At 33.4% G+C, this 21,977-nt stretch overlaps 2 protein-coding genes across 2 annotated transcripts; one reads left to right on the plus strand and one right to left on the minus strand.

Moving 5' to 3' along the window:
* Positions 1-9,490: 9,490 nt before the first annotated feature.
* Positions 9,491-12,280, plus strand: LOC106445777 (indole-3-acetic acid-amido synthetase GH3.5). The gene is made up of 3 exons (XM_013887410.3): positions 9,491-9,911; positions 10,215-11,143; positions 11,498-12,280. The coding sequence occupies exons 1-3, from the start codon at positions 9,586-9,588 to the stop codon at positions 12,079-12,081; spliced, it is 1,839 nt and encodes a 612-aa protein (XP_013742864.1). The 5' UTR covers positions 9,491-9,585; the 3' UTR covers positions 12,082-12,280.
* Positions 12,281-20,422: 8,142 nt separating this feature from the next.
* On the minus strand, positions 20,423-21,901 carry LOC106375886 (probable NAD(P)H dehydrogenase (quinone) FQR1-like 1). Its single transcript, XM_022717589.2, has 2 exons — positions 20,899-21,901; positions 20,423-20,809 (listed from the first exon to the last, which is right to left on the minus strand). Exons 1-2 carry the CDS (start codon positions 21,126-21,128, stop codon positions 20,596-20,598), a joined length of 444 nt encoding a protein of 147 aa, XP_022573310.1. The 5' UTR covers positions 21,129-21,901; the 3' UTR covers positions 20,423-20,595.
* Between the last annotated feature and the right edge of the window lie 76 nt (positions 21,902-21,977).

Consider the following 21,977-nt stretch of genomic DNA (forward strand, 5'->3'; position numbering starts at 1 on the left):
CTTATTTTAGTTTTTGTTTATTTAAAGCCCTGATCTTACTTTAGTCAGACACGATCCTCCCTTCACGTTACGTATACACATACAATATGGTGAAACAAACTAAACGGTCTTACGGTCATTAAATAGTGGGATCTACCAAAACACATACCATATCTAAACCTCACCTAAAATTTGTGAAGTAACAAAGACAGTCCTACTTATCAAGACAAGAAGAGGCTGTAAACTAATTATTATAGGTGAGTTCTTAATACTTTTAATCAATAGACTGTTGTTCATCTACTCATTAATTGTATTTCAATTTAACATCTTAACTGTAACCCCTTTTATTTTTCAAATAAACGTCATCATCAATGGAACTAACCATGAATAAAAGACTAATTATTATATAAATCCATACTTTTTTGAAAGATTATAAATCCATACTTACTGCGGTGCTTATCTAGTCTGGCATGGTTTGCCACTTAGACTATGGGCTTCCGCCCGACGTTTATTTTGTAGTGGTCTGGTTTGCGACAACTTTAAACAGTATGATAAACTTGATTTAAGAAATAAATTACAAATAATAAAATGTTGATTTACAATGTGTACACAGACTTTAACTAGGACAGAATTATTGCGCGGTGAAGGAAACAACAGGTTTTAAAATATTAATTTAGAGGTTTAAGAAATATAAGATATTACAAATTAGCCAGGGACCACATTAATATTGGTTTACATAATTAAATGTACTTGGTATTAACAACAGGGGAATACGACTATAAATTAATTTGTCTTTTTTTTTTAACTAGTACTTTCTCCGTTTCAAAATAATGTAGTATATTTTAGAGTTTTCACATTTATTAAGAAAATACATAAACTTTTTACAATAAATGCATTGTTTTCCGTGTTTAGATATATATTTCTTATGATTTATAACCAATCAAAATTATGTAAATACAATTAATGTCTTTAAAATTTGCAATTTGTCATTATTACATATATTGAAAAGATAAAATATGGATTTTTTAGAAACAATTTTTTTTCTTCTAAAACATGGATCATTATGAAACGGATGAAGTGTTAAGTAGTAATTTGTTACTATATCTTTTTTAACAGTAAGGGCAATATACTCTCTTTCTTTTATTAAAGCAATAAAGTCATCTTCAAGATTCAACGAAACACATGCATGCACGTATGTAACACTATAATTTAGGTTAAGGTCGACAACGTGATCTTTAATATTTTAACCCAACTACCATGTTCAGTTATCTGTTTTCGTTCTTTTTCTGGTGCGAAACATCAGACATGTATATATGTGTTAAACAAATATATGCATGGCCATTTATGCTGATATACTATGTAGTCAGTATATACCAAAAATATGCTTTCATTTTCCATGGGATGTAAAATAACAGAATGATGTCGAGAAAAGATTTTACTTACAAAGAACGGTAATTCCGATAATAAGATACGTGGAAGAAAACTCTTTTGGGTTAAAGTTAAGAGCATGCGCAACGGGGGATGACCCTGAATCCTTAGCGCTTAATGGTCCCATTAGTTTTAATATAATAATAATATTAAGCTTAATAAACTTAAGGATTGATCCGTAATTAGGTGGTTGACGGACTCGATCCTTGTGTTACGTGTCCGAATTTAAGTGGACCGGGCCGCTTTTGTGTTTCGTATGGGAAAAAAATTGGTCATTTCGACCGAAGCAAAGAAAAAAAAATCCTCTCGACTCTCGACGGTGATTCTCTCGACCCACCATCGTGATTGGTCTACCTCGGATCCTCAAGGTAAATAGAAGGCTTCTCTTCTAGATTAATCGATTTAGATTAGTTTGCATCTTGTTTTCCTCTCAATTTAGGGTTCGGTTTTGTTTATTCAATCGATTTGGGGGATAGGTTCGTTTCAAAATTAGGGTTTGAAAACGATTTGGGTATAAAACGATTTGGAGATTGCTTCGTTTCAATCTATTTGTTCTTACGGGTTCAAAACCCATTTTGGCTCCGATCGATTTAGGGTTTTGAAAACCCAAGTTTCTTCCTTTCGATTTAAGTTCCATTCAATTTATGATTTGGATTGTTCTTGTTTGTTCTTACGGTTTCAAAATCAAATTTTTTTCCATTAGATTTAGGGTTTCAAAATCCCAAGTTTGTTCCTTTCGATTTTGGTGATGAAGATTAATAATTAGTTTATCTTTATATTTAATCATTGTATCTTTATTTTTAATCAATGTATCTTTATATTTTATCTTCTAATAAATAAAAATTAAATTCCACTTAAAAAAAAATTATTTCTAAAAACTCCTAATCGTGGATCACCATTGGACACACCATTTTTACTAGAATCCTTAATTATTCAAAAAAAATATATATATATATATATATATACTAAAATAATGGTAAGGACTTCAAAAAAGAATCCACCATTGCATATGCTCTAAGACTTAAGACTAAAGAAGAAGAATTAAAATGAGACCGGTAAAAAGAAAAACCTCTAAGATAATTTCGGAAAGTCAATGTGATATTAACTTCGGTGTCTCCCGCATACCACACAACCTTCCGTATACTATTAATTAGCAAAACACAAACTGCGAAAGAGTGGTGAGACTACGGATTTCGTTGAGAAGACCTAAATTCCAAAACCCCACATTTTCTTAAGTTTAAATATTACATATATATATATATATATATCCCTGTACACCTGCTTGTCGGTGTGCGAACATGTTGGGATATTACGTGCAAAAACAAAAAACAAAAACAAAAATATATAAGTAAATAAAACCATAAATCATCAATTAATAGTTAACCGTTCAATCACCTAAGACCATGTTTATCGGGTGAAACCCAAAATGGGTTTCTAAATTTTTTTTTTTTTGTCTTATCTGATTTATATATTAAAAAAATTTAAAAATGAGCTAATTGCGGATCGCTATGTATCGGTGGAGTCCGCGAAAAGTACAATAACCCACAAATTATCAATTCTTATTTCATATCTTTTGTTACCGATTTTTGCCTCTAGGGTGGGACCCACGTGTTAAACTATATTTGTATCTCTTTTTGAAATGTCGTAAAGCTAAAGAATGTTTTATATTAATCTAATTATCGTTGATAACATATAATATATAGACATACACACTATACGTACTATATAGTCAAGCAACTTACCAAAAATGTTTTTCTTTTTTTGACAAAGGGCTTTCAATTATAGATAAAAAGTTTACATGAGGTATGAAACCTTATAGCTAGAAAAAACTTGCATGAATACAATTCATGATAAAAACATCTCAAAGCTATGAAACATTCAAGCGTTAAGAGAGTTGAAACACAAGAGAAGAAATGAGAACTTACCAAATTATTTGACTCCCGAATACAAAGAAGAAACTAAGATTGTTACGCTATGTGTATATACACGTCTGTCGTACGTGTTTATTTGTTAGGCACCAATTAACCCTATCCGATGAGAGCAAATATCAACGATTAGATTTTTCTCTTTTTCATTTCATCGATTAATTTGTGTTGATTAAAGTGTGATACACGTTTGACTAAGCATGTTAAGACATATAACGACCGTTTTTTTGTCATCTACATATAACGACCGTTAAAGTATCTAATACCATTTTAGCAAAAAAGTATCTAATACCATTGTTTGGTTGGATATTGAAATTTCACCAAAACAGATGGTACTTCTGGGGATTTTGTAAAAGTAATTATCTTATAACTTATTAAGAGAAATCGTTTTTTTTCAGGTAATCAGAAATCCAACGTACGTAGATGTTATTCTTTTATTACACTCAGTTGTTGGTAACATTTCTCTAGAATATTCACAAACAGCACACATAATAGAACATCCAAAAATAATACACTAAACGAACAAAAATATAATTTCACGATAACAATATAGTTTTTTTTTGAAAAAGTAACAATATAGTTTTTGTCAAAGATAAAACTATATAGTTGAAAAAAAAGAGAAATATACTTGAAATATTTACGTTCGTTATAGATTTTTTTTTTTTATATATATATATAAAATCTGCCCGAAGAATCGGGAATCAGATGCGGTTACAAGCTTGTTTTGAACAAAATGTCGAAATCTAACTATTACAAACCTAGCTTCGCCCACCCACTAAACCCGGCACGTTCCGCTAGGTTGTTTTTCGAAATCCTTCGATATCGGTAGCCGTTCTCAACCATCAACGTAACTCTCGGGAAAGTGAGGTTCTCCTCGTTTCCTCGGATGCCGGGAGTTCCCTTGACGTTTCTGGAGTAGCTAGTTCCCGATGATCTCCACGAAGCTCACAACTTTCTCTGTCAATGAAGCTCTAGACGTCCGAAGGGGAGAGTTCAAGTACATACCAGAGCCTTGCCAACAACAAAGCCGGAATGAACGAAGCGCCACACGACGCCTGAACCGGATCCCAGAACGAGTAAGTACTCGCTTCAGCCATCAACGAAACCTAAACAAAAGACGGGTTGTCTACACCGCCACATCCTGAAAAGCAGTCCCAAAACCTGCAAGAAAGTCAGCTACACCACCATAGAACACTACGGTGCCGGGATGTGAGCTATGACGAGATGCTGGCTCGTAGAAGGCAATGACTCCCGAGAAACCATCTACGCCCCTGGCCTTTCAGAACCAAAGGACCAGTTCCTTGAACGCTAACAAATCAACCCATGAGCCATAGGATTGATACCACGATGAAGAACAGGAGACTTGACTCCTCAAGTGAGGCCGTCGCCAAACTCACGGAGAAAAACTAAGCAGGACACCGGAAGCGGAGGCTCTGAAAGAGATGCAGTACATCTAGCAACCTTCTCAAGGCCATAGACGACCCGTCGAAGCATAACTAGAGGCACGCGCACAAGGCATCAAGCCGGACACTTTCACCACGATTACATCCGCCTTTAGCCTCGCCTCCATCTCAAACAAAGAATGGAGAACTCTTGATAACAGCGAGTGGCCACCGGAATAACTCCGACCCGAAGAAACCCTAAGTAACCACCACCCTCACCGAACAAGCACGAAACACAAGATCTGCAGCAGATTACCACCAACAAACCTGGCCGTGCGGAGACCCATCGCCTCCACTCCACGACGACGAAGACCGGAGCGATCCTAAAAGGGGAAAGACGGAACGCTCCATGAACCCAAAACCGACTCTCAATCTCTCCATCTCACTGAACCCTCGCTGCAGGTCCGGAGAAAGAGCCACCTCCACCATGAATCAGCTACTCGCGACTGAAGCCTCCGCCGGATTCCGTGAGCCCTAATCTAGAACTGCGAGCATATCGAGCAAAGGAGGATAGAAGGGGTTGAGAGCAAAGAGAAAAATGAGGAAAGGGATGAAAGAGACCCCTCCGGCTCCGGCACTCGCGCGGACGCGCCGGCCGTACGCCGGAGGGTGAGATTCACGAGTTTTAGAAGGTGAGGTCGAGAGAGAAATGCGTTAAGAGGAGAGAGAACAAATACGTTCGTTATAGATAAGAAGCCTTCCAGTGGCGGAAGTACATTGAAGGGAGGGGGGGGTCAACTGACCCTATGATTTTTTAGAAAACAAAACTTTGCTTGTATTTCTAGAAGAAAATTTAATAAAAAGTTGTAAATTTAGTTTATTTGAATCCAATATTTTTCAAATCAATAATTAAATTTCCGTTGAAATGCCTAAGTTTTGATAACATTAATTATTAATTTCTTTTTCTTTGTTTTAATTTCTTTTTAATAACCAAACACTTTTTTCAACTGGTAAATTTTATGTATACTCTTTACATAAGATTAAATTTAAAATGTTATATAATGTTCAATTTTTTTATAATATATGTTTATATTTAGTTATAAATTATATTGACCCCGTAATAAATTATGTGGCTGGCTCCGCACTGAGGCCTTCGATCTATTTATAACGTTTCTGATTTGATCTGAAAACATCTAATATAATTTCACTTCATCTAGACGATAAATAATAGTAGGATGAATTAAATTTTAATTAGTAATGATCAATTTTATTCTGGTAAGACTTATATAGACCTTCACGTTGATTGTGTTTTAAATATATAAGAAGAAAGAAGGAAAATTGGGGATCATGTCCATAGTGGAATAAAAACTAAGTATATAACCATAACAAAAAATAGGCTATGATATTAATATGTTATTTACCATATTACCCTTTCTCATTTTTACTTCTCTTTTTAATTAACTTTATAAGTTTGAAAAATTATAATTTAAATTTCTTATATACTTATAAAAAACATAGATTTTTTTTCGTATATGACATGTTTTGAATTTTGTAAAACTAACATATATTTATAAAATTGAATATATACAATAATAATAAAGTTTTGTTCTATTCTATTACATAAAGTTATATAGAATAGTTGCGATAAAATTCATCTTTCCTCAATCTCTATCAATCTCCCTCTCCAATCTCCATCCACATATCCCTCTTTCTTTTCCTTCTCCTCCCAGATTCTCTCTCTCTTCACTTCTTTCCCTCCCCCGCCTCTTCTCTCCTCTTACTTCACTCTCTAGCTCTCTCTCCATTTTCCTCTTTGTACTTCTTTCCTCTTCTTTTTTTTTTATCATCCCATCATGTTTTTTATACTCTTCTATTTATTAGACATTATACATCCTTTCAGCTTCGTCCGTAAACTCTTTTTTCATTTTTTATCATCCCCGTCTTCGCTTTTCTTCCTTTCCCCTTACTCTCAATATTTTTTTCATATACATATATCCACATGATATACTATATGGTCATCAAATATAGAATGGTATATTTTATTTTGTAATATATCAACTAATTATGTTATTTCACATAATTTATTTTACATTAAACACTTGTCATACGAATAAATATGCTTGTTCATATTGTCCACTGATTAAATTGCATTGAACCCTATAAATAAATAGTACGAAAAAAATTATATTATTCTCTATTGTTATATTTATGTTCGAAATAATCCATTCTATATTGACAACATAAATAGAATAGTATTGGTTGTAGCGTGTGATATACACACATTCACGCGCTCGTAAAGGACTATAATGTCCAATAATATGGCAAATTGACCCATTTTTCAACACATAGCTATATTCTTCATTTTTTTCTCAATATGGTTATACAGCAAATCACCCAAGAAAGAAACGAAATTTTCCAAAAGAAATGCGTTCACACCCAACAAAATATTGAAATAATACTCATTTAATTTACATGGATAATGAGCAAAACAATTCAATTCGATCCCGCAAATTAAAAGAAAAAAATATCGGTTTCAAGATAAACAAACGTGAATATCTGTTTTTTTCGTTTCCGGCGACGCACCTTCTCTTTCGGTGGTCGGTCGGCTCTGTTTCCGGGTAGCGGTGGCTCGTTCAGCACCAGTTTCACCGGTTTTTGTCTCCGGGAAGAGATGATTCTATCACATCGTCTTCGCCGGCTCTGTTTCCGGGTAGCGGTGGCTCGCTCAGCATCAGCTTCGTCGGTTCTGTTTCCGGGAAGAGATGATTCTATTTCATCGTCTTCGCCGGCTCTTCACCGGAGTTCTTCCGGTTTCGTTTGATTGTTGCTTCCTGTTCTTCGATCTACCACCGACTCTCGATTTGTTCCTCTGTCGCAGTGATTAGATTGATTGTAGACGGCGGTTATCTTTCCTGAAGTGATGATCCGGTTGCGTCTTGGCCTTCTGTGAAGACTGCTCAGTTGATCTTTCACTGATTTGTCTCCGCCGATGGCGGAGCTTCGGCGTGGCTCTTCCGGAGGAGGTGAAGACTCTCTCTTGACGCGTGTTCTCAGAATCGTTCGTCGATCGTACACGTGGTGGACGGATGTTGCTTTGCTTCCTCGACGGTTCTTCTTTTTGGGTTTTGGGCCAAAAAAATTTGTTTAATGTTGGCCCGTTTGTCTGGACTTTGTGTTTTGTTTGTTTTCGGGCTTTGCTCAGTTGGGCTTTGATCCCTTTAATAAATATCCAGAGAAAAAAAAAATAAACAAACGTGAAGGCACCAAACTTGTAGAACAGTAATAATCCGGTACACGTGTCAACTTATCAACTATGGTGTCCAGCTGTCTGGTCCCACCCCAATATAGGACTTCCGTCTCGCCGTAATACATTCCATCAAAAAATACCGTGAGAAATTCCCAATGAACGCCGTTTTTGAGAGATGAAATTTTGTTATCTTAAAGGGGTTAAAGTTGGTTGCCGGTGATTTGTGGGACAACCCGGACCAGAGCAATGCGGATTAATCGGATATTGCCTGTTTCAGAGAGCTGGTCAACCGAGTAAAACCCCGTTATAAAATCCGTGTTCCCCCCCCCCTCCCCCCCCCCTTCTCATGCTCCTGTTGTTGTTATGGTTGCACACTAATTTAAATATCATGTAGTATATGTTTATTTATTTACTTGCCTCTAGTCTGATTGAGATAGTTAATGAATTTAATTATTTGTTTTGTACTACATGATTTATGAGTGGTTTGAGCATGTCTATTGGATGAGTGATTTGAGTATATTAGTTGTAAAAATATATTAGACTCGGTATTGCATCAAACCATCTTTTATATATAGAAACTCTTTAATCTAATCTTCATTCGCATTATTGTATTATAAATTAGTTACCCGCATTATGAAATGTCTTGGATAATCTGTTGTCATGCCAAAAACTGTACAATGCAATTATGATGGTGATAAAATTGATACAAAACTCAGAAGCAATGGAACTGAGTTTTGTATAAAGTAAATTATGATACTTTTCCTTTGCTTCTATACGTCACGATGTGCTTCTTCTTTTTTCTTGTTTCGTTTCTTTTTAAGTAAAAATCATGGAACTGAATTTTCAATCCATAATCTATCATAATATTCGAAGTTAATTTTAAAAATTCAAATTTTAAAATGGTACTTTATATTAAAAGAAGTTTGAACATATGAACACACAGAAAACTATATTATTACTAGGTCATCACACATCTGGTTGAAGATTTGTTTGTTTTTAGTACGTTGTAGTATTTTCTCTTTTTTTCCATAAAAACCATAGTTTGTAAGTGAATTTCTTAAAGACAATGCAAACGTGTACTGGTGGTTGGTTCGTTATCCTTACAATTATATGCCAAGTCAACTCAATTATATGTCAAAGTCGAAATCTCCACAATAGTTAGTTACAGTCACATGGAATTCTATAATAACGTGTATATATTATTTTTTGTTCACAAATGAAAAAAAAAAGAAGAAGAAGAACAAAATATCCGGACTGCAAAAAAGAATAGTATGAATTGGAGAGTACTAATTATATAGTGATAGATGTCCTTTATTCATCCAGTACGGGTTACGGAAAAAAAAGAGTAAGCGTCATAGTCCCCTTTATGTTTGCATAAAAGAATTTAATTTAATTAGTGCAATTAAAAGCAAGATTAGTAAGCGTTCACTTAATTCACGGATTAATTAACTAATTAGTAAATGACCACTATACCCCTCATCTTTCTCCACGTACATGCCTGGTTTCACCTTCCTCTCATTCCCTCTCTATATATATGGACTCTTCTCTTTCCTTCTTCCTCACACACTAAAAGCTCCTAAAAACAACAATACAATTCTCAAATCCTTTTCTCTGAAACCAAACCATGCCTGAAGCACCGAAAAATGAATCTTTAGAGGTTTTCGACCTGACGCTCGACGAGAAGAACAAGAGGAGGCTTCAGTTAATCGAAGAGCTGACCTCCAACGCCGACCAAGTCCAGAGACGGGTCTTGGAGGAGATCTTGACCCGTAATGCTGACGTGGAGTATCTCAGGCGACATGACCTCGACGGTCGCACAGACCGAGAGACCTTCAAAAACGTGATGCCGGTTATAACGTACGAGGATATCCAGCCTGAGATCAACAGGATCGCTAATGGTGATAAATCCCCTATCCTCTCCTCAAAGCCCATCTCCGAGTTCCTCACCAGGTTCGTCTCTAACATTCTCTCTTCTTCTTCTTCTTGCTCTGTTTTTGCTTGTATTTTTTTGGTCAATGCTCTGTTTTTGCTTGTGTTTATGGTCAATGCTCTGTTTTTTCTTGTATTTTTGGTCGATGCTCTGTTTTTATCTCTTTTTCATGTTTATTTTGAGTAAGATTGAAATATTTATAAGTTGTTTTCCGGTGATGGGTTGTTTAATAAACGCAAAAGATCGATACTTTAACATCTTTTTCATGAATTTTTCTCAACAATCAATAGTCGTAACATGTCTTTTTATATGTTCTTTAACAGCTCTGGGACATCTGGTGGGGAGAGGAAGCTAATGCCAACAATCGAAGAGGAACTAGACAGAAGATCATTTCTCTATAGCTTCTTGATGCCCGTGATGAGCCAGTTTGTTCCTGGTCTCGACAAAGGCAAAGGAATGTATTTCTTGTTCATCAAGTCCGAGTCCAAGACACCAGGAGGCCTCCCCGCTCGCCCTGTCTTAACCAGTTACTACAAATCTTCCCATTTCAAAGAAAGACCATTTGACCCTTACACCAACTACACAAGCCCCAACGAGACCATCCTTTGCCCTGACTCTTACCAGAGCATGTACTCTCAGATGCTCTGTGGCTTATGCCAACACCATGAGGTTCTCCGAGTAGGCGCTGTCTTCGCATCTGGATTCATCAGAGCTATCAAGTTTCTTGAGAAGCGTTGGACCGAGCTGGTCCGGGACATCAGAACCGGTACTCTAAGTTCCTCCATAACCGATCCTTCAGTGCGTGAAGCCGTCGCCAAGATCCTTAAACAGAGCCCCAAACTCGCAGAGTTCGTGGAGTCCGAGTGCAAAAAGAAATCTTGGCAAGGGATCATCACTAGGCTATGGCCTAACACAAAGTATGTGGATGTGATTGTAACCGGGACAATGTCTCAGTACATTCCAACTTTGGATTACTACAGCAATGGCTTGCCTCTTGTCTGCACAATGTACGCTTCTTCTGAGTGTTACTTTGGTGTGAACTTGAGGCCACTCTGCAAACCTAGCGAGGTCTCTTACACGCTCATACCAACCATGGCTTATTTCGAGTTTCTGCCTGTTCATAGAAACACAGGTGTTACTAACTCCATCAATCTACCTAAAGCACTCACTGAGAAGGAGCAACAGGAGCTTGTTGATCTAGTTGATGTTAAGCTTGGCCAGGAGTACGAGCTTGTTGTCACAACTTATGCCGGTAAGAAAATCTTCCATTAATTTACAAAAACAATTCTTTAAATAGCATTAAATTTAGTTTTTGTATAAAAATTAACACACAAAGGGAAAAGTCACTAAAATAGTATTACTTAAAACTTAAAAAAACATGTTAGTTCGATTTTAGTGACTATAGTTTAGGGTTTAATATTTATGTGGTAAGATTGGGTTTAAAGTTTAGAGTATAGAATAATAAAGTGATATTTTTTTTATTTTTTTTTTGGATAAAAATTAAAAAGAGATATTTATGAAATCTACCCTTAATTTATAGAGAAAAAAAAATTAAAGGTTTAATTAAGTCTAATGCTTGTCTGCTTTGTTTTTTTTGTTGTTGCAGGACTTTGTAGATACAGAGTTGGTGATTTGTTGAAAGTGACTGGCTTCAAGAACAAGGCACCTCAATTCAGTTTCATATGCCGCAAGAATGTGGTGTTGAGTATAGATTCCGACAAGACCGACGAGGTTGAGCTTCAAAACGCAGTCAAGAACGCAGTGACACACCTCGTCCCATTCGATGCATCTGTCTCTGAGTACACAAGCTATGCGGATACAAGTTCTATCCCTGGCCATTATGTCCTTTTCTGGGAGCTATGTTTGGATGGAAACACACCGATCCCTCCTTCAGTCTTTGAAGATTGCTGCTTAGCCTTAGAAGAGTCTCTCAACACTGTTTATAGACAAGGAAGAGTTAGTGACAAGTCTATAGGCCCGCTCGAGATCAAGATTGTTGAGCCAGGGACATTCGATAAGCTCATGGATTATGCGATCAGCTTGGGAGCATCGATTAATCAGTATAAGACGCCGAGATGCGTGAAGTTTGCTCCAATAATTGAGCTATTGAATTCAAGAGTTGTTGATAGTTACTTCAGCCCCAAGTGTCCTAAATGGGTACCTGGTCACAAGCAGTGGGGAAGTAACTAGGATGGAACCATAAACTGTGAAGACTCTTTCGAAGTAGAAGTTTGGGACGTGCAACTGATAGCTTCTGTCTCTAATTTTTAGTTCGTTTTGTTTTGTATCCTTCTAATTAATATGCAATTATGCATAGTCCCTCTGGATTTGAAAACCAGTTGTACAAAGGCAAATCATGTGTTCTCCAAGCAACTCTCTGTTTCACTTTCTCGAGCCTCTAAACTTTCTATTATTAATGCCTAATTGTTTGGACCTAGGTTGCATGGAAACGGAAACGTATACGTTGAAACGAAACGTTTCGAAACGTGAAAACGTGATTTTTGATTTTTTATGCTTTTGGAAACGTTTTAGAAACGTCTATAAATATATATACGTATATATAACTGATTAATATTTACAATCATTTTTATTATGTTTACTATATCTTAGAATATAAATAAACAAATATGTATTCTATTTAATCATACGAAAACATAAGTCATTATTAAACATCAAAATCATATAAAAAATTCAAAATAATAAAATCTCAGCACTTAAATATTAAATAGTTTAATTAAAATAAAAATCATAACAACAAATCATAACTAATTGGAAAGTTTTAGCGTTTGCAGAACAGAAACGCGAGTTTCCAAAATAGAAATGCAAGTTTCCACTAAGTTTCCAAACTGAGATTTTTAAGAAACGAGTTTCCAATGCGTTTCCGTGAGTTTCCGAAAGATTCCGATTCCGAAACGTTTCCGAAACATGAAACGTACCTTCAACCGAGTTTCCATGCAACATAGATTTGGAACTTTATCCTTGAGTACTAAGCAACGTTAGATAGCAATTTCCTAAGCTGATTTTGTTAAAAGGAGAAAACCAATTTCTTAAAAACAACATCGTGGTCACTACTTGTGTTGAGTTTGCTGAACAAAGTGAAAGCAAAATCATGGATGAGTAGAAATAAAATAAAGATAGTGGACAAATGAAGTCTTCAAACTTAACTGGAAATTAACTGATTGCTGTTGTTTATCAGATGGTAGTTTAACATTTTGTTGTCACTAACCTAATGATACTACCCTTTTTTTCTTTCTCTGTCACTTTTTTGTGACACTTAATGATGCTACTTAAAATAATAAAATATGTCACAACTGATAGTGTGGGGGAATTCGTTTTTAACTCAACCATCTAGTTTTTTTTTTTTGTAAAAGATCTTGTATGGGGAGAACAAAACTTATTAGTAGTGGGGACGTACACATATTATCAAACATTTATGCCATACTAGTGAAGAAGATAAGACGATATGTTCTGAGATAGTGTGACTGTTCTAACATTTAAAACCTTTACAAGAAAAGAAAAAGAAAGTAAAACGTCTGACTTTTTATTGATGGAGACCTCCAAAACCGAATAATTATTGAACTTCTACTACAAGTGCAGTGTCTTGTCTAGATATTTGATACACTTATCTATATAGACAATATTTACCGTTAAATGTTTGCAATAATGAAAAAACTGTACTTGAGTAATACTTCTTAGCCACTGACTTTAAAGATAAGGTTGTCTTGTCTCATGTCACAACCCATTCTTCAGTGTGATTGATAATTAGTTTCACTAGGTTGAAAGATTCTGAATTTTACATGTGCTCCAGGATGTGCTCCTTATAAAATTTTAAGTTATAAACATGAGAGCTTAATAATTTGTTAAATAGCTTTGAATAACATCAGATTATGTTTTTATCAGGATCCAGTCCATCCAGATTTATATAACAAACTATAAAAAAAAAGTGAATGTTTCAAAAAATAACCAAACTTGTTAACCCTTGATCCTTATGAATTTGTATACGTTTTGAATTCCCTGCATAAGCAAATGTATAGTATTTTTTTGGGAGGACAGGGCAAAAACAACAGCTGACTCGAGGATAACAAGACTGTAGATAAGTTTAGGGGCGGGAGCCTAAACCCAACAAACCCGCGCAGAACCGACCAGTTCACTGCTACTGTCTGTGGGGACTCAAATACAGAATCATCAGGTGTACCGTTTTCTCCACAAGCTTACGTTGACTAGAACCCACCGACAGGAGCCGATAAACAGTTGAACACACGGCTATTCACGTGATACTGTCTTTTTTGTTCTTATCGTCTTAAATTTTCAAGAGTATTGGATATTAAGGACGTCGATTAGTTACTGGGGGGATATATATAACATACACATTTTATTTTATAAAGCAAAACTTATCCTATAGTTGTGCATGTATGATGTTCCATTTGTATGTAGCATGTCCATACCCTGTGAGGTGGATTGGAGACAATGAACCCAAGAAACACACTTCCGTAATTATAATAATCGAATTCTTATATTTACAACTAATTAACAAACATAACTAGTAATGCTAACTAGATTTTGACCCGCGCAGGCGCGCGGGTGTATATTTTGAAAAATATGTTGATATTTTTTTTTCATGTAATTATTAGGATTTGGAAAAATGAATCCGAAGAACATAACCGATACCGATCCAAAGATATAGTACCAAACCCAAACATAAATTGATTAAATATTCTAATTATTCAAAATTTTGTTATTTAGAGAACCGAATCTGATCCGAACCGAAGTATTTAGGTATCCGAATTTATCTAAAAATAGATTTATATACTTATATGTATTAATTATTTTTAGATTTAACGTATATAAAACATCAAAAATGATACTTTTAAATTGATTTAAATACTTGAAAATATATATAGATAGTCAAAAGTAAATATCTGAAATAGTTAAAGTATACTCAAATCACCAAAAATACTTAAAATAATTATTGATTTCGTATCCAAAATTTTAAATCAAGCCAATTGATATGTTAAGTTTAAGTATTATGACATATGTTATTCAAATTTATACGTAATATATTATTTTATTTATACATTTTGAGAAATTTAAAATATATAATGATTTAAGACTTTAAAAATAATTTAAATTAGTTATCCAAACCCAAACCAAACCCGCAAAGATCCAAATCGAACTCAAACCAAAATTTAGAAACATTCTAATAAGGCTGAAATCTTTGACCCCGAAAACCCAAAATACAAACCGATCAGAACTAAACCCGTATGGGTATCCAAAAGCCCATCCCTAGTCATTATTATATATCGTATTTTATCATCATATAATTAATCGTATTTTATATGTACCATCATATAAGTAATCATATAATTAATAGTATTTTATACATACCATCATATAAATAATTACATATATTATATTTTTAAAACTTAATATGAAATATGAAAACCATAATTTGAGTTGGTATTTCAAATTGGGCTTTGTATTATATTTTTCTTATATATATTGACAATATTTTTTTATAATGGTTATTGAAAAATAGTTTAGTAAAAATCCATTTTTGAATATATGTATATTTTTGAATCAATTTTTGATATAAATCAAATTTGAATTATTATTTTGATTTGAAATATGTATATAAAGTTTAAATTTTATTTTATGGTTAGTTTAGAAAAATTTTTTTTAGGGAATTAGATTGACCCATTTTGGTATATTTTAAAAGTGGCCTAGATAACTTTCAATTTTTAAAAAAAACATAACCCATTACTTTTTTTTTTAATACTACTATCTTTGTTTTCAAACAAAAATATTTTTTTTTAAAAGACTGCAATCCATGTTTCCAAACACTCCAAATTTTTAAAAGTCCTATTCATGTCTTCAAACACTCCAATTTTGTACTTGAGTTTTAATAAGATAGATAGTAATAATTTATTATCGAATTAAAGAATAATACACTTTGGGATACTAGAGAGAGTTGGAGATGGCGCAGACAAGAAGTCCGTGTAGGATTTGGGAGGTCACTGTTGGACTTATTTGCTCAGAGACACGGACACGTGCGACGAAGAGCCCATTGACTTTAACCGGGTCCCTTAAAACACATCCGCACGCGTGGTAGACACTGCTCTGGTCTTCTTGGCCCATTTTTACTGTAAAGTAAATCGACGAGCTCTTCAGTTCCAGTCTCCTTTTATCTCCAACGTTGAATCATTTTTAAGAAGACAAACAAGGATATAGAGTATAGACCTTTTGATTTATTTCCCTCTTATTGAAATTATTATGGATATACAGTAGGTCATTAACATACTCCGCAGTGACCGGTTAACCACAAACTTTCATTTGTTGGACCACAACAAAATATAAAACTAGAATATGCCGTTTTTGTACCTCTTTGAGACGACACCAGTGATAGTATATATGTTTATAAGATTAATAATTAAACAGTAAACATGCCCATGTTAATGATTATTGTTGCTACATTGGGACGGTGACATGAACATTATAATATTGTGTATTAGATGTAAAACTATAATTAAACAAGTTCATCATGGGTTGTTTGAAACTGGGACAATATAGTATACATGCAAAACGCGTTATGCAATGTTTTTTTGTCTCAATCAAGCCCATTGTTTTTTTGAGAAACAATCATATACATCTTCTTTTCTTGTCCTAATTTTGTCGAACCAATTAGTTAGTGCACGACCAATAACATGAAATTTGTTACATATTTAAATATGCCAACTTACATGAACTATGATGATAAAAAAAAAAGAAGGCACATTAACCAGTGGAATGGTTGCAATTACCAGATACTATGCTTTTCTGATAATATTTAGTTATGAAATCAATTCTTTATAATATAATGACCCACCTGAATTTTCTTGAATCAATGAGTTCGATTGCTTTAGGATACCATCATTTCGACTTTCGTTTGGTCCTAACAATTGTTATGTCAATTTATGAATCACATGATTTATATCAGTACATTTATCTTGCTAAGTCCAAGTCCAAAACCACATTTGTCATGTATATCTTTCTCATTGTATATTCATCTATGATCTAAAGTTTTTTTTTTTGTTTGGTTCCATTAATTATGATTGCCAACTACTATTATTTTCTAATTCTTATGTTTATGGGTTGAAACCTAATTGACAATATTTTTAAAGTTTAGAACATATTTGATTAAAAATATGAATTATAAGAAACTCTAAAGAGCAAACGAAGCCAGGATAAAAAGAAGAAGCATCTGCTTTGTTTTCATAAAAGAATTTGGATATCCACAATGTAGTTACTTTTATTTCTAAAATATAAAATAAAATTATAATTTTTAAAGATTTTTTTTGTGAATTTTAGATTGTTTTAATTTAATTTGAATATTATTAATAATTTTGACTGAAATAAATAAAGTTTGAATATTAAAATGGGCAAATATTTGAATTTTTATGTATTAAAATGAGTAAAGTAATTAATTAAAGCATTAAACTTGTAACAAAAAGTTATATATTAAACAGTTTAATGAAATTTAGCTTGAGTATTTTTTATGGAATTTTCCCAGACATTAACTATATAAAATCATCATCAAATAAACTAAGTATACTTAATTTCCGGGTCTTGCACATGCAACAACTTATACCCAACATATTGTTGTCACTCGTTCATACAACAATGGAATAATTATGTGATATTTAATATTATTATATAAGGGTTAACTTTTGTTTATTTTGTATTTATTATTCATTTCTGCATTAATTTCTTGGATTATTTTGATATGTTATATTAGTTATCCAAATTAAGTAATTAAGCCCTCTTTAAGTTTCAATTATTTTGTTTTATATGTCATGATTTAGACCAAATCATACCATCTAAGTCGTACTTCAAATCGAATAAACCAAATTGATCCCCTCCCCCCATTTTCGACTATTTTTAAGTTATAAGACTCGTTTTGACTATAAATGCCTTTAACCTAATCCCGTGTAGAGTGATGTCAAAAAGAAAAATCCTGTGTGTAGAGACTAGAGTAAGGCATACATAGTGTGATTTTATGCAACATTTACGCTTTGTTAACGTACCATGATGTTTGTAATCGCCATTTATAATACATGCGAAGAAAAAAGGTCGTGAATCTAATTGGAACATATTAAAAATGAATACTTGAACTTCTTCTGTCCATTAAGTTTGATACAGTTCTACTTTGTGATGTTTCTGGACACTCCACACGGATATGTATCTAAGTTTTAGGGTTCATTTGCATATCCGGAGAGAGGGTCTATCCGTGAATTGCACATCTCCTTGGAGATTAGTCTAGGCCTTCCATAAGCTCAGGATACCTCAGGTTAAACAAAAAAAAAAAAGGTTTGATACAGTTTAATTATGTTGTTGTGTAGTGTGTATTATGTTGCCTGTACGCGAAACGATAACATCAAGTGAAGCAACCACGTATAAGCAACTAAGCAAGGATGTTTTAACTTGGATATTTTTATATAGATTTAGAAGTCCGATTAAGAGACCATCTTATGGAAAAGCCGAAAGGCCCTAACATATTAGAAGATCAATACGTCGTCTTAGTCGTCAGCCTGTGGATTCAGCATCCCCATATATACAGAACCGGCATATGAGATAATCTTCCACAGTCAACAATCCAGTAAGTGTACTAAAGATTTCTTGGGCTGATATTTTTAATTAATGGGCCTTTGGAAATACTAATCAATTCATTTGTTTGATAATTTATGAAAGAAAACCAAAGTAACATGATTGTGGATGCATATGATTTTTCTCATGTTCTTATAGAATGATATTTATATTATTATTTATGAAGTGATTTTTTTTACTTGTCAATTTCTCCATAGTATTAGGTGATTTTGCTTATTTGTCATTGTTTATTACTTATTTGTAACATTTTCCATAAATTTAGGTAATTTGCTCATTTGTTATGTTTTTAATAATTTCAGTTTTAATTATTTGTCATATTCTCCATAATTTAGGTTATTTATTTATTTTTCATGTTATTAATAATTTTAATTGGTAATTTTATTTATTTATCATATTTTAAAATAATTTTAGGAGGTAGTTTTATGTTTGCTTACTTATCATGTTTTTCATGATTTTAGGTTATTTTACTTATTTGTTATGTTTTATTATTTTTAGAAGCTTATTTATTATGTTCCATGATTTAGGTTGACTCATTAGTTTCAATAAATAACTTTATGAATTGTTATTTTTTAAACATTTTTAGATATTGTTTAATAAATATTTTTTATTATATTCAAGGATAATTATTTTTAAAGAGGATTATCAAATTTTAGCAAAACTTTTACATTTTTGTTCATCTTTTGTTTATTTTAATAATATTAAATCATTTAATGTTTTTATTTATTATTTTTAAAAGGAAGTTTGCTTCTTTTATGTCAGTGAATTATTTTATCAATCAAAATTATAAGTCCAAAGAATACAAACTCTCACCGTTAAAAAAATAAAAAATCCAGTTTTACTAGATATATATATATATATATATATATATATAACTTATTACTTTTAGTTTATAAAATTTAGTTAAATAGAAGTACTGTTTTAATTATAGTAGATTTTGTTAATAGGTGTCACTATGAACTCCTATAAAAAAGAAAATCATATAAAATACAATTAAGATTTTGATGAATAGGAGTTTGATATCATAGGTTTCACTGATAATTAGTAATTATGGTTTATTTTGTAGATTTATCTTTTTATGTTATTTTAAAGTATTAATAAAACTTTATTAGATTATTATGATGTTGTTAATTTTTACATGGCTTGGTGATAGAATATATAAAAGATTTTGTAAATATCAAACCATTATCAATATTGCGTTGTAATAAAAAATTAAATTATATTTTCTGATTAATTTAATATTTGAAACTAATTAAATAATTTAGATAAAATTAAAAATTATGTTAAAATTTGAATTAGTTAGATATAGCGCACAAGTGTGCGGACCATCATCTAGTAAAATAAATATTTATCACCAAACAAAGTGCAGCTCCGAGTCTCCGACAGTCAAATGATATTGCAGATATCGAATGTCTCTCTTCTTTGTTTCAACAAGTTTCATCTTCATCCTTCAACCACAAAACGAGAAAGATGATGGGTTGGCCAATGGCTCTCTCAGAAACTATCGTACTGTATTAAGACCCATAAACTAATCTCTGGGCCAGAACTTCTTTTTCATAATTAAGGAAAGTATTTGTGTTAAAAAAAGATATATTTAATGAAGTCACTCGGATTTTTATAGTTTTTTTTCTTATGCAGCTTTATATTAATTTTTGAAACTGATAGGTTAAAGCAGTTTTGGATTGAAACTCCAATATTAACCTTCTGATTTGTCGTTTAATACGTAGAAGACAAAATCAATCATCTTTCACAATTGGCTTCTATCATATAATTTGATAAAATTTGAAACATTACATGTGTATACTCTGTGAAAACTGAAAATAGAAGATCCATTGATCATACATAGAGAGAGTAGGCACACACACACACACACACACACACACACACACACAAGTCAAAGCAATAGTTTTTTATTGCTGTGAGCTGAAGTAACTCATTTCGATGTTAGATCATTCCAAAACGAGAAAATCACAAAATACCAAATTGTAGAATCAAAGAATCAAGAATATAATAGAATTCATCTTTTCAGAGAGAATCTAAGCAGCAGCAGGTCCCTTGAGCTTCTTACTAATGGCGGCAATGTACTTCCCCTGGTGGAATGCTTGCTCCAACTCCAATTCCGACTTCCGTTGGCTGTCTCGACCCGTCTCCTGCGAATGTTCCTGCACCGTACGGGATTCCACCTTTCACCTTCTCCATCTCAAACATACCAGCACCAAACGTGTATCCCATCGGGACAAATATCATACCGTGATGAACCAGCTGAGTAATGGCAGTTAATCTACACAGTAGACACGTCTTTCAGAGTCTCAACACAACAAGTTTGTCTCTTTGATGAGGTGTTGTTTTGGATTGAGAAAAGAAACTTACGCGGTGGTTTCTTGACCGCCACCTTGAGACCCGGTGCTGTAGAAGATTCCGGCAGCTGGCTTACCGGCGAGTTGCTGAGTCCTCCAGAGGCCACCAGTTGAATCTAAGAAGGCCTTGAACTGAGCAGCCATCATACCAAACCTTGTTGGGAAGGCAAAGACAAAGCCATCAGCCTCGGCAAGATCGTTGGGGGTGATAAGAGGAGCATCACTCTTTGGCGGTGCACTCATCTTAGAGAGCACATCTTCTGGGAGCGTCTGTCAAGAACAAACACTTAGCTCGATGCTTTCAGTATTAATGTCTTCTTCTTTCTTTGAGAGGATAGAGAGTCAAGCAAACTTTAGGTTTAATGATATGAACTCAAAGAAGCACACATTGTCTTTAATTAACACACACAAAGAGATGAGAATATGCCAAAGTAATAATGCAGGTTAAAATTAATGTACGTAGCTGCAGAAAACACGCATCAGTGAAATAAACATTGTTAAAATCTAGAAATATGTATCCCCCATTCTTTCAGACATATAAGAACTATAGTTTCTAACTTCAACCCCAAGTCTGTTTCAAAGATTTTGATAATCAGTTCTAAACCCTGTCTCTCATTGTAGCCTAGAATTATGATTTTAATAAAAACCACTAAAGAGAACAAGGGAGGCTCACTCATCCTAAATAGCATTATTTCAAATTCAAACTCATCACAAGAGTATCATCATCGATGTTCTACACATACACAGGGATTACAATTTAAAATCACCAAACAACGAAAACTATTCAATTACTGTCGCGAATTGCAAAGATCAGCCATTAAACCATAGCTAAAATCTTCGATTCGCAATATAAAAATCATACTATACGATGAGACACTACACGTCCAGATCACGGATCAATCAAACTTGACCGATCGATTACTTGATGATCCAACATTTGTTGAGCATTTCGTAAGGAGAAAATGATTTGCTCTACATACACGATATTTTTCTTCTGATTATTCTTAATTCCGAAAAAATCGAGCTCAAACAAAAGTCCAAGTCGTATTTCTCTTTGGAGAATTTCCAGGTCAATCCCTCGTAATTTAAACT

The sequence above is a fragment of the Brassica napus genome, chromosome A1, assembly GCF_020379485.1.
Source record: "Brassica napus cultivar Da-Ae chromosome A1, Da-Ae, whole genome shotgun sequence".
Classification (NCBI taxonomy): domain Eukaryota; kingdom Viridiplantae; phylum Streptophyta; class Magnoliopsida; order Brassicales; family Brassicaceae; genus Brassica; species Brassica napus.

Coding starts and splice junctions, on each gene's coding strand:
- LOC106445777 (XM_013887410.3), top strand. CDS start 9,586: ATGCCTGAAGCACCGAAAAATGAATCTTTAGAGGTTTTCGACCTGACG. Junction 9,912..10,214: donor ATCTCCGAGTTCCTCACCAG/GTTCGTCTCTAA, acceptor GTTCTTTAACAG/CTCTGGGACATCTGGTGGGG. Junction 11,144..11,497: donor TGTTGTCACAACTTATGCCG/GTAAGAAAATCT, acceptor TTGTTGTTGCAG/GACTTTGTAGATACAGAGTT.
- LOC106375886 (XM_022717589.2), bottom strand. CDS start 21,128: ATGAGTGCACCGCCAAAGAGTGATGCTCCTCTTATCACCCCCAACGAT. Junction 20,810..20,898: donor GGCGGTCAAGAAACCACCGC/GTAAGTTTCTTT, acceptor TCTACTGTGTAG/ATTAACTGCCATTACTCAGC.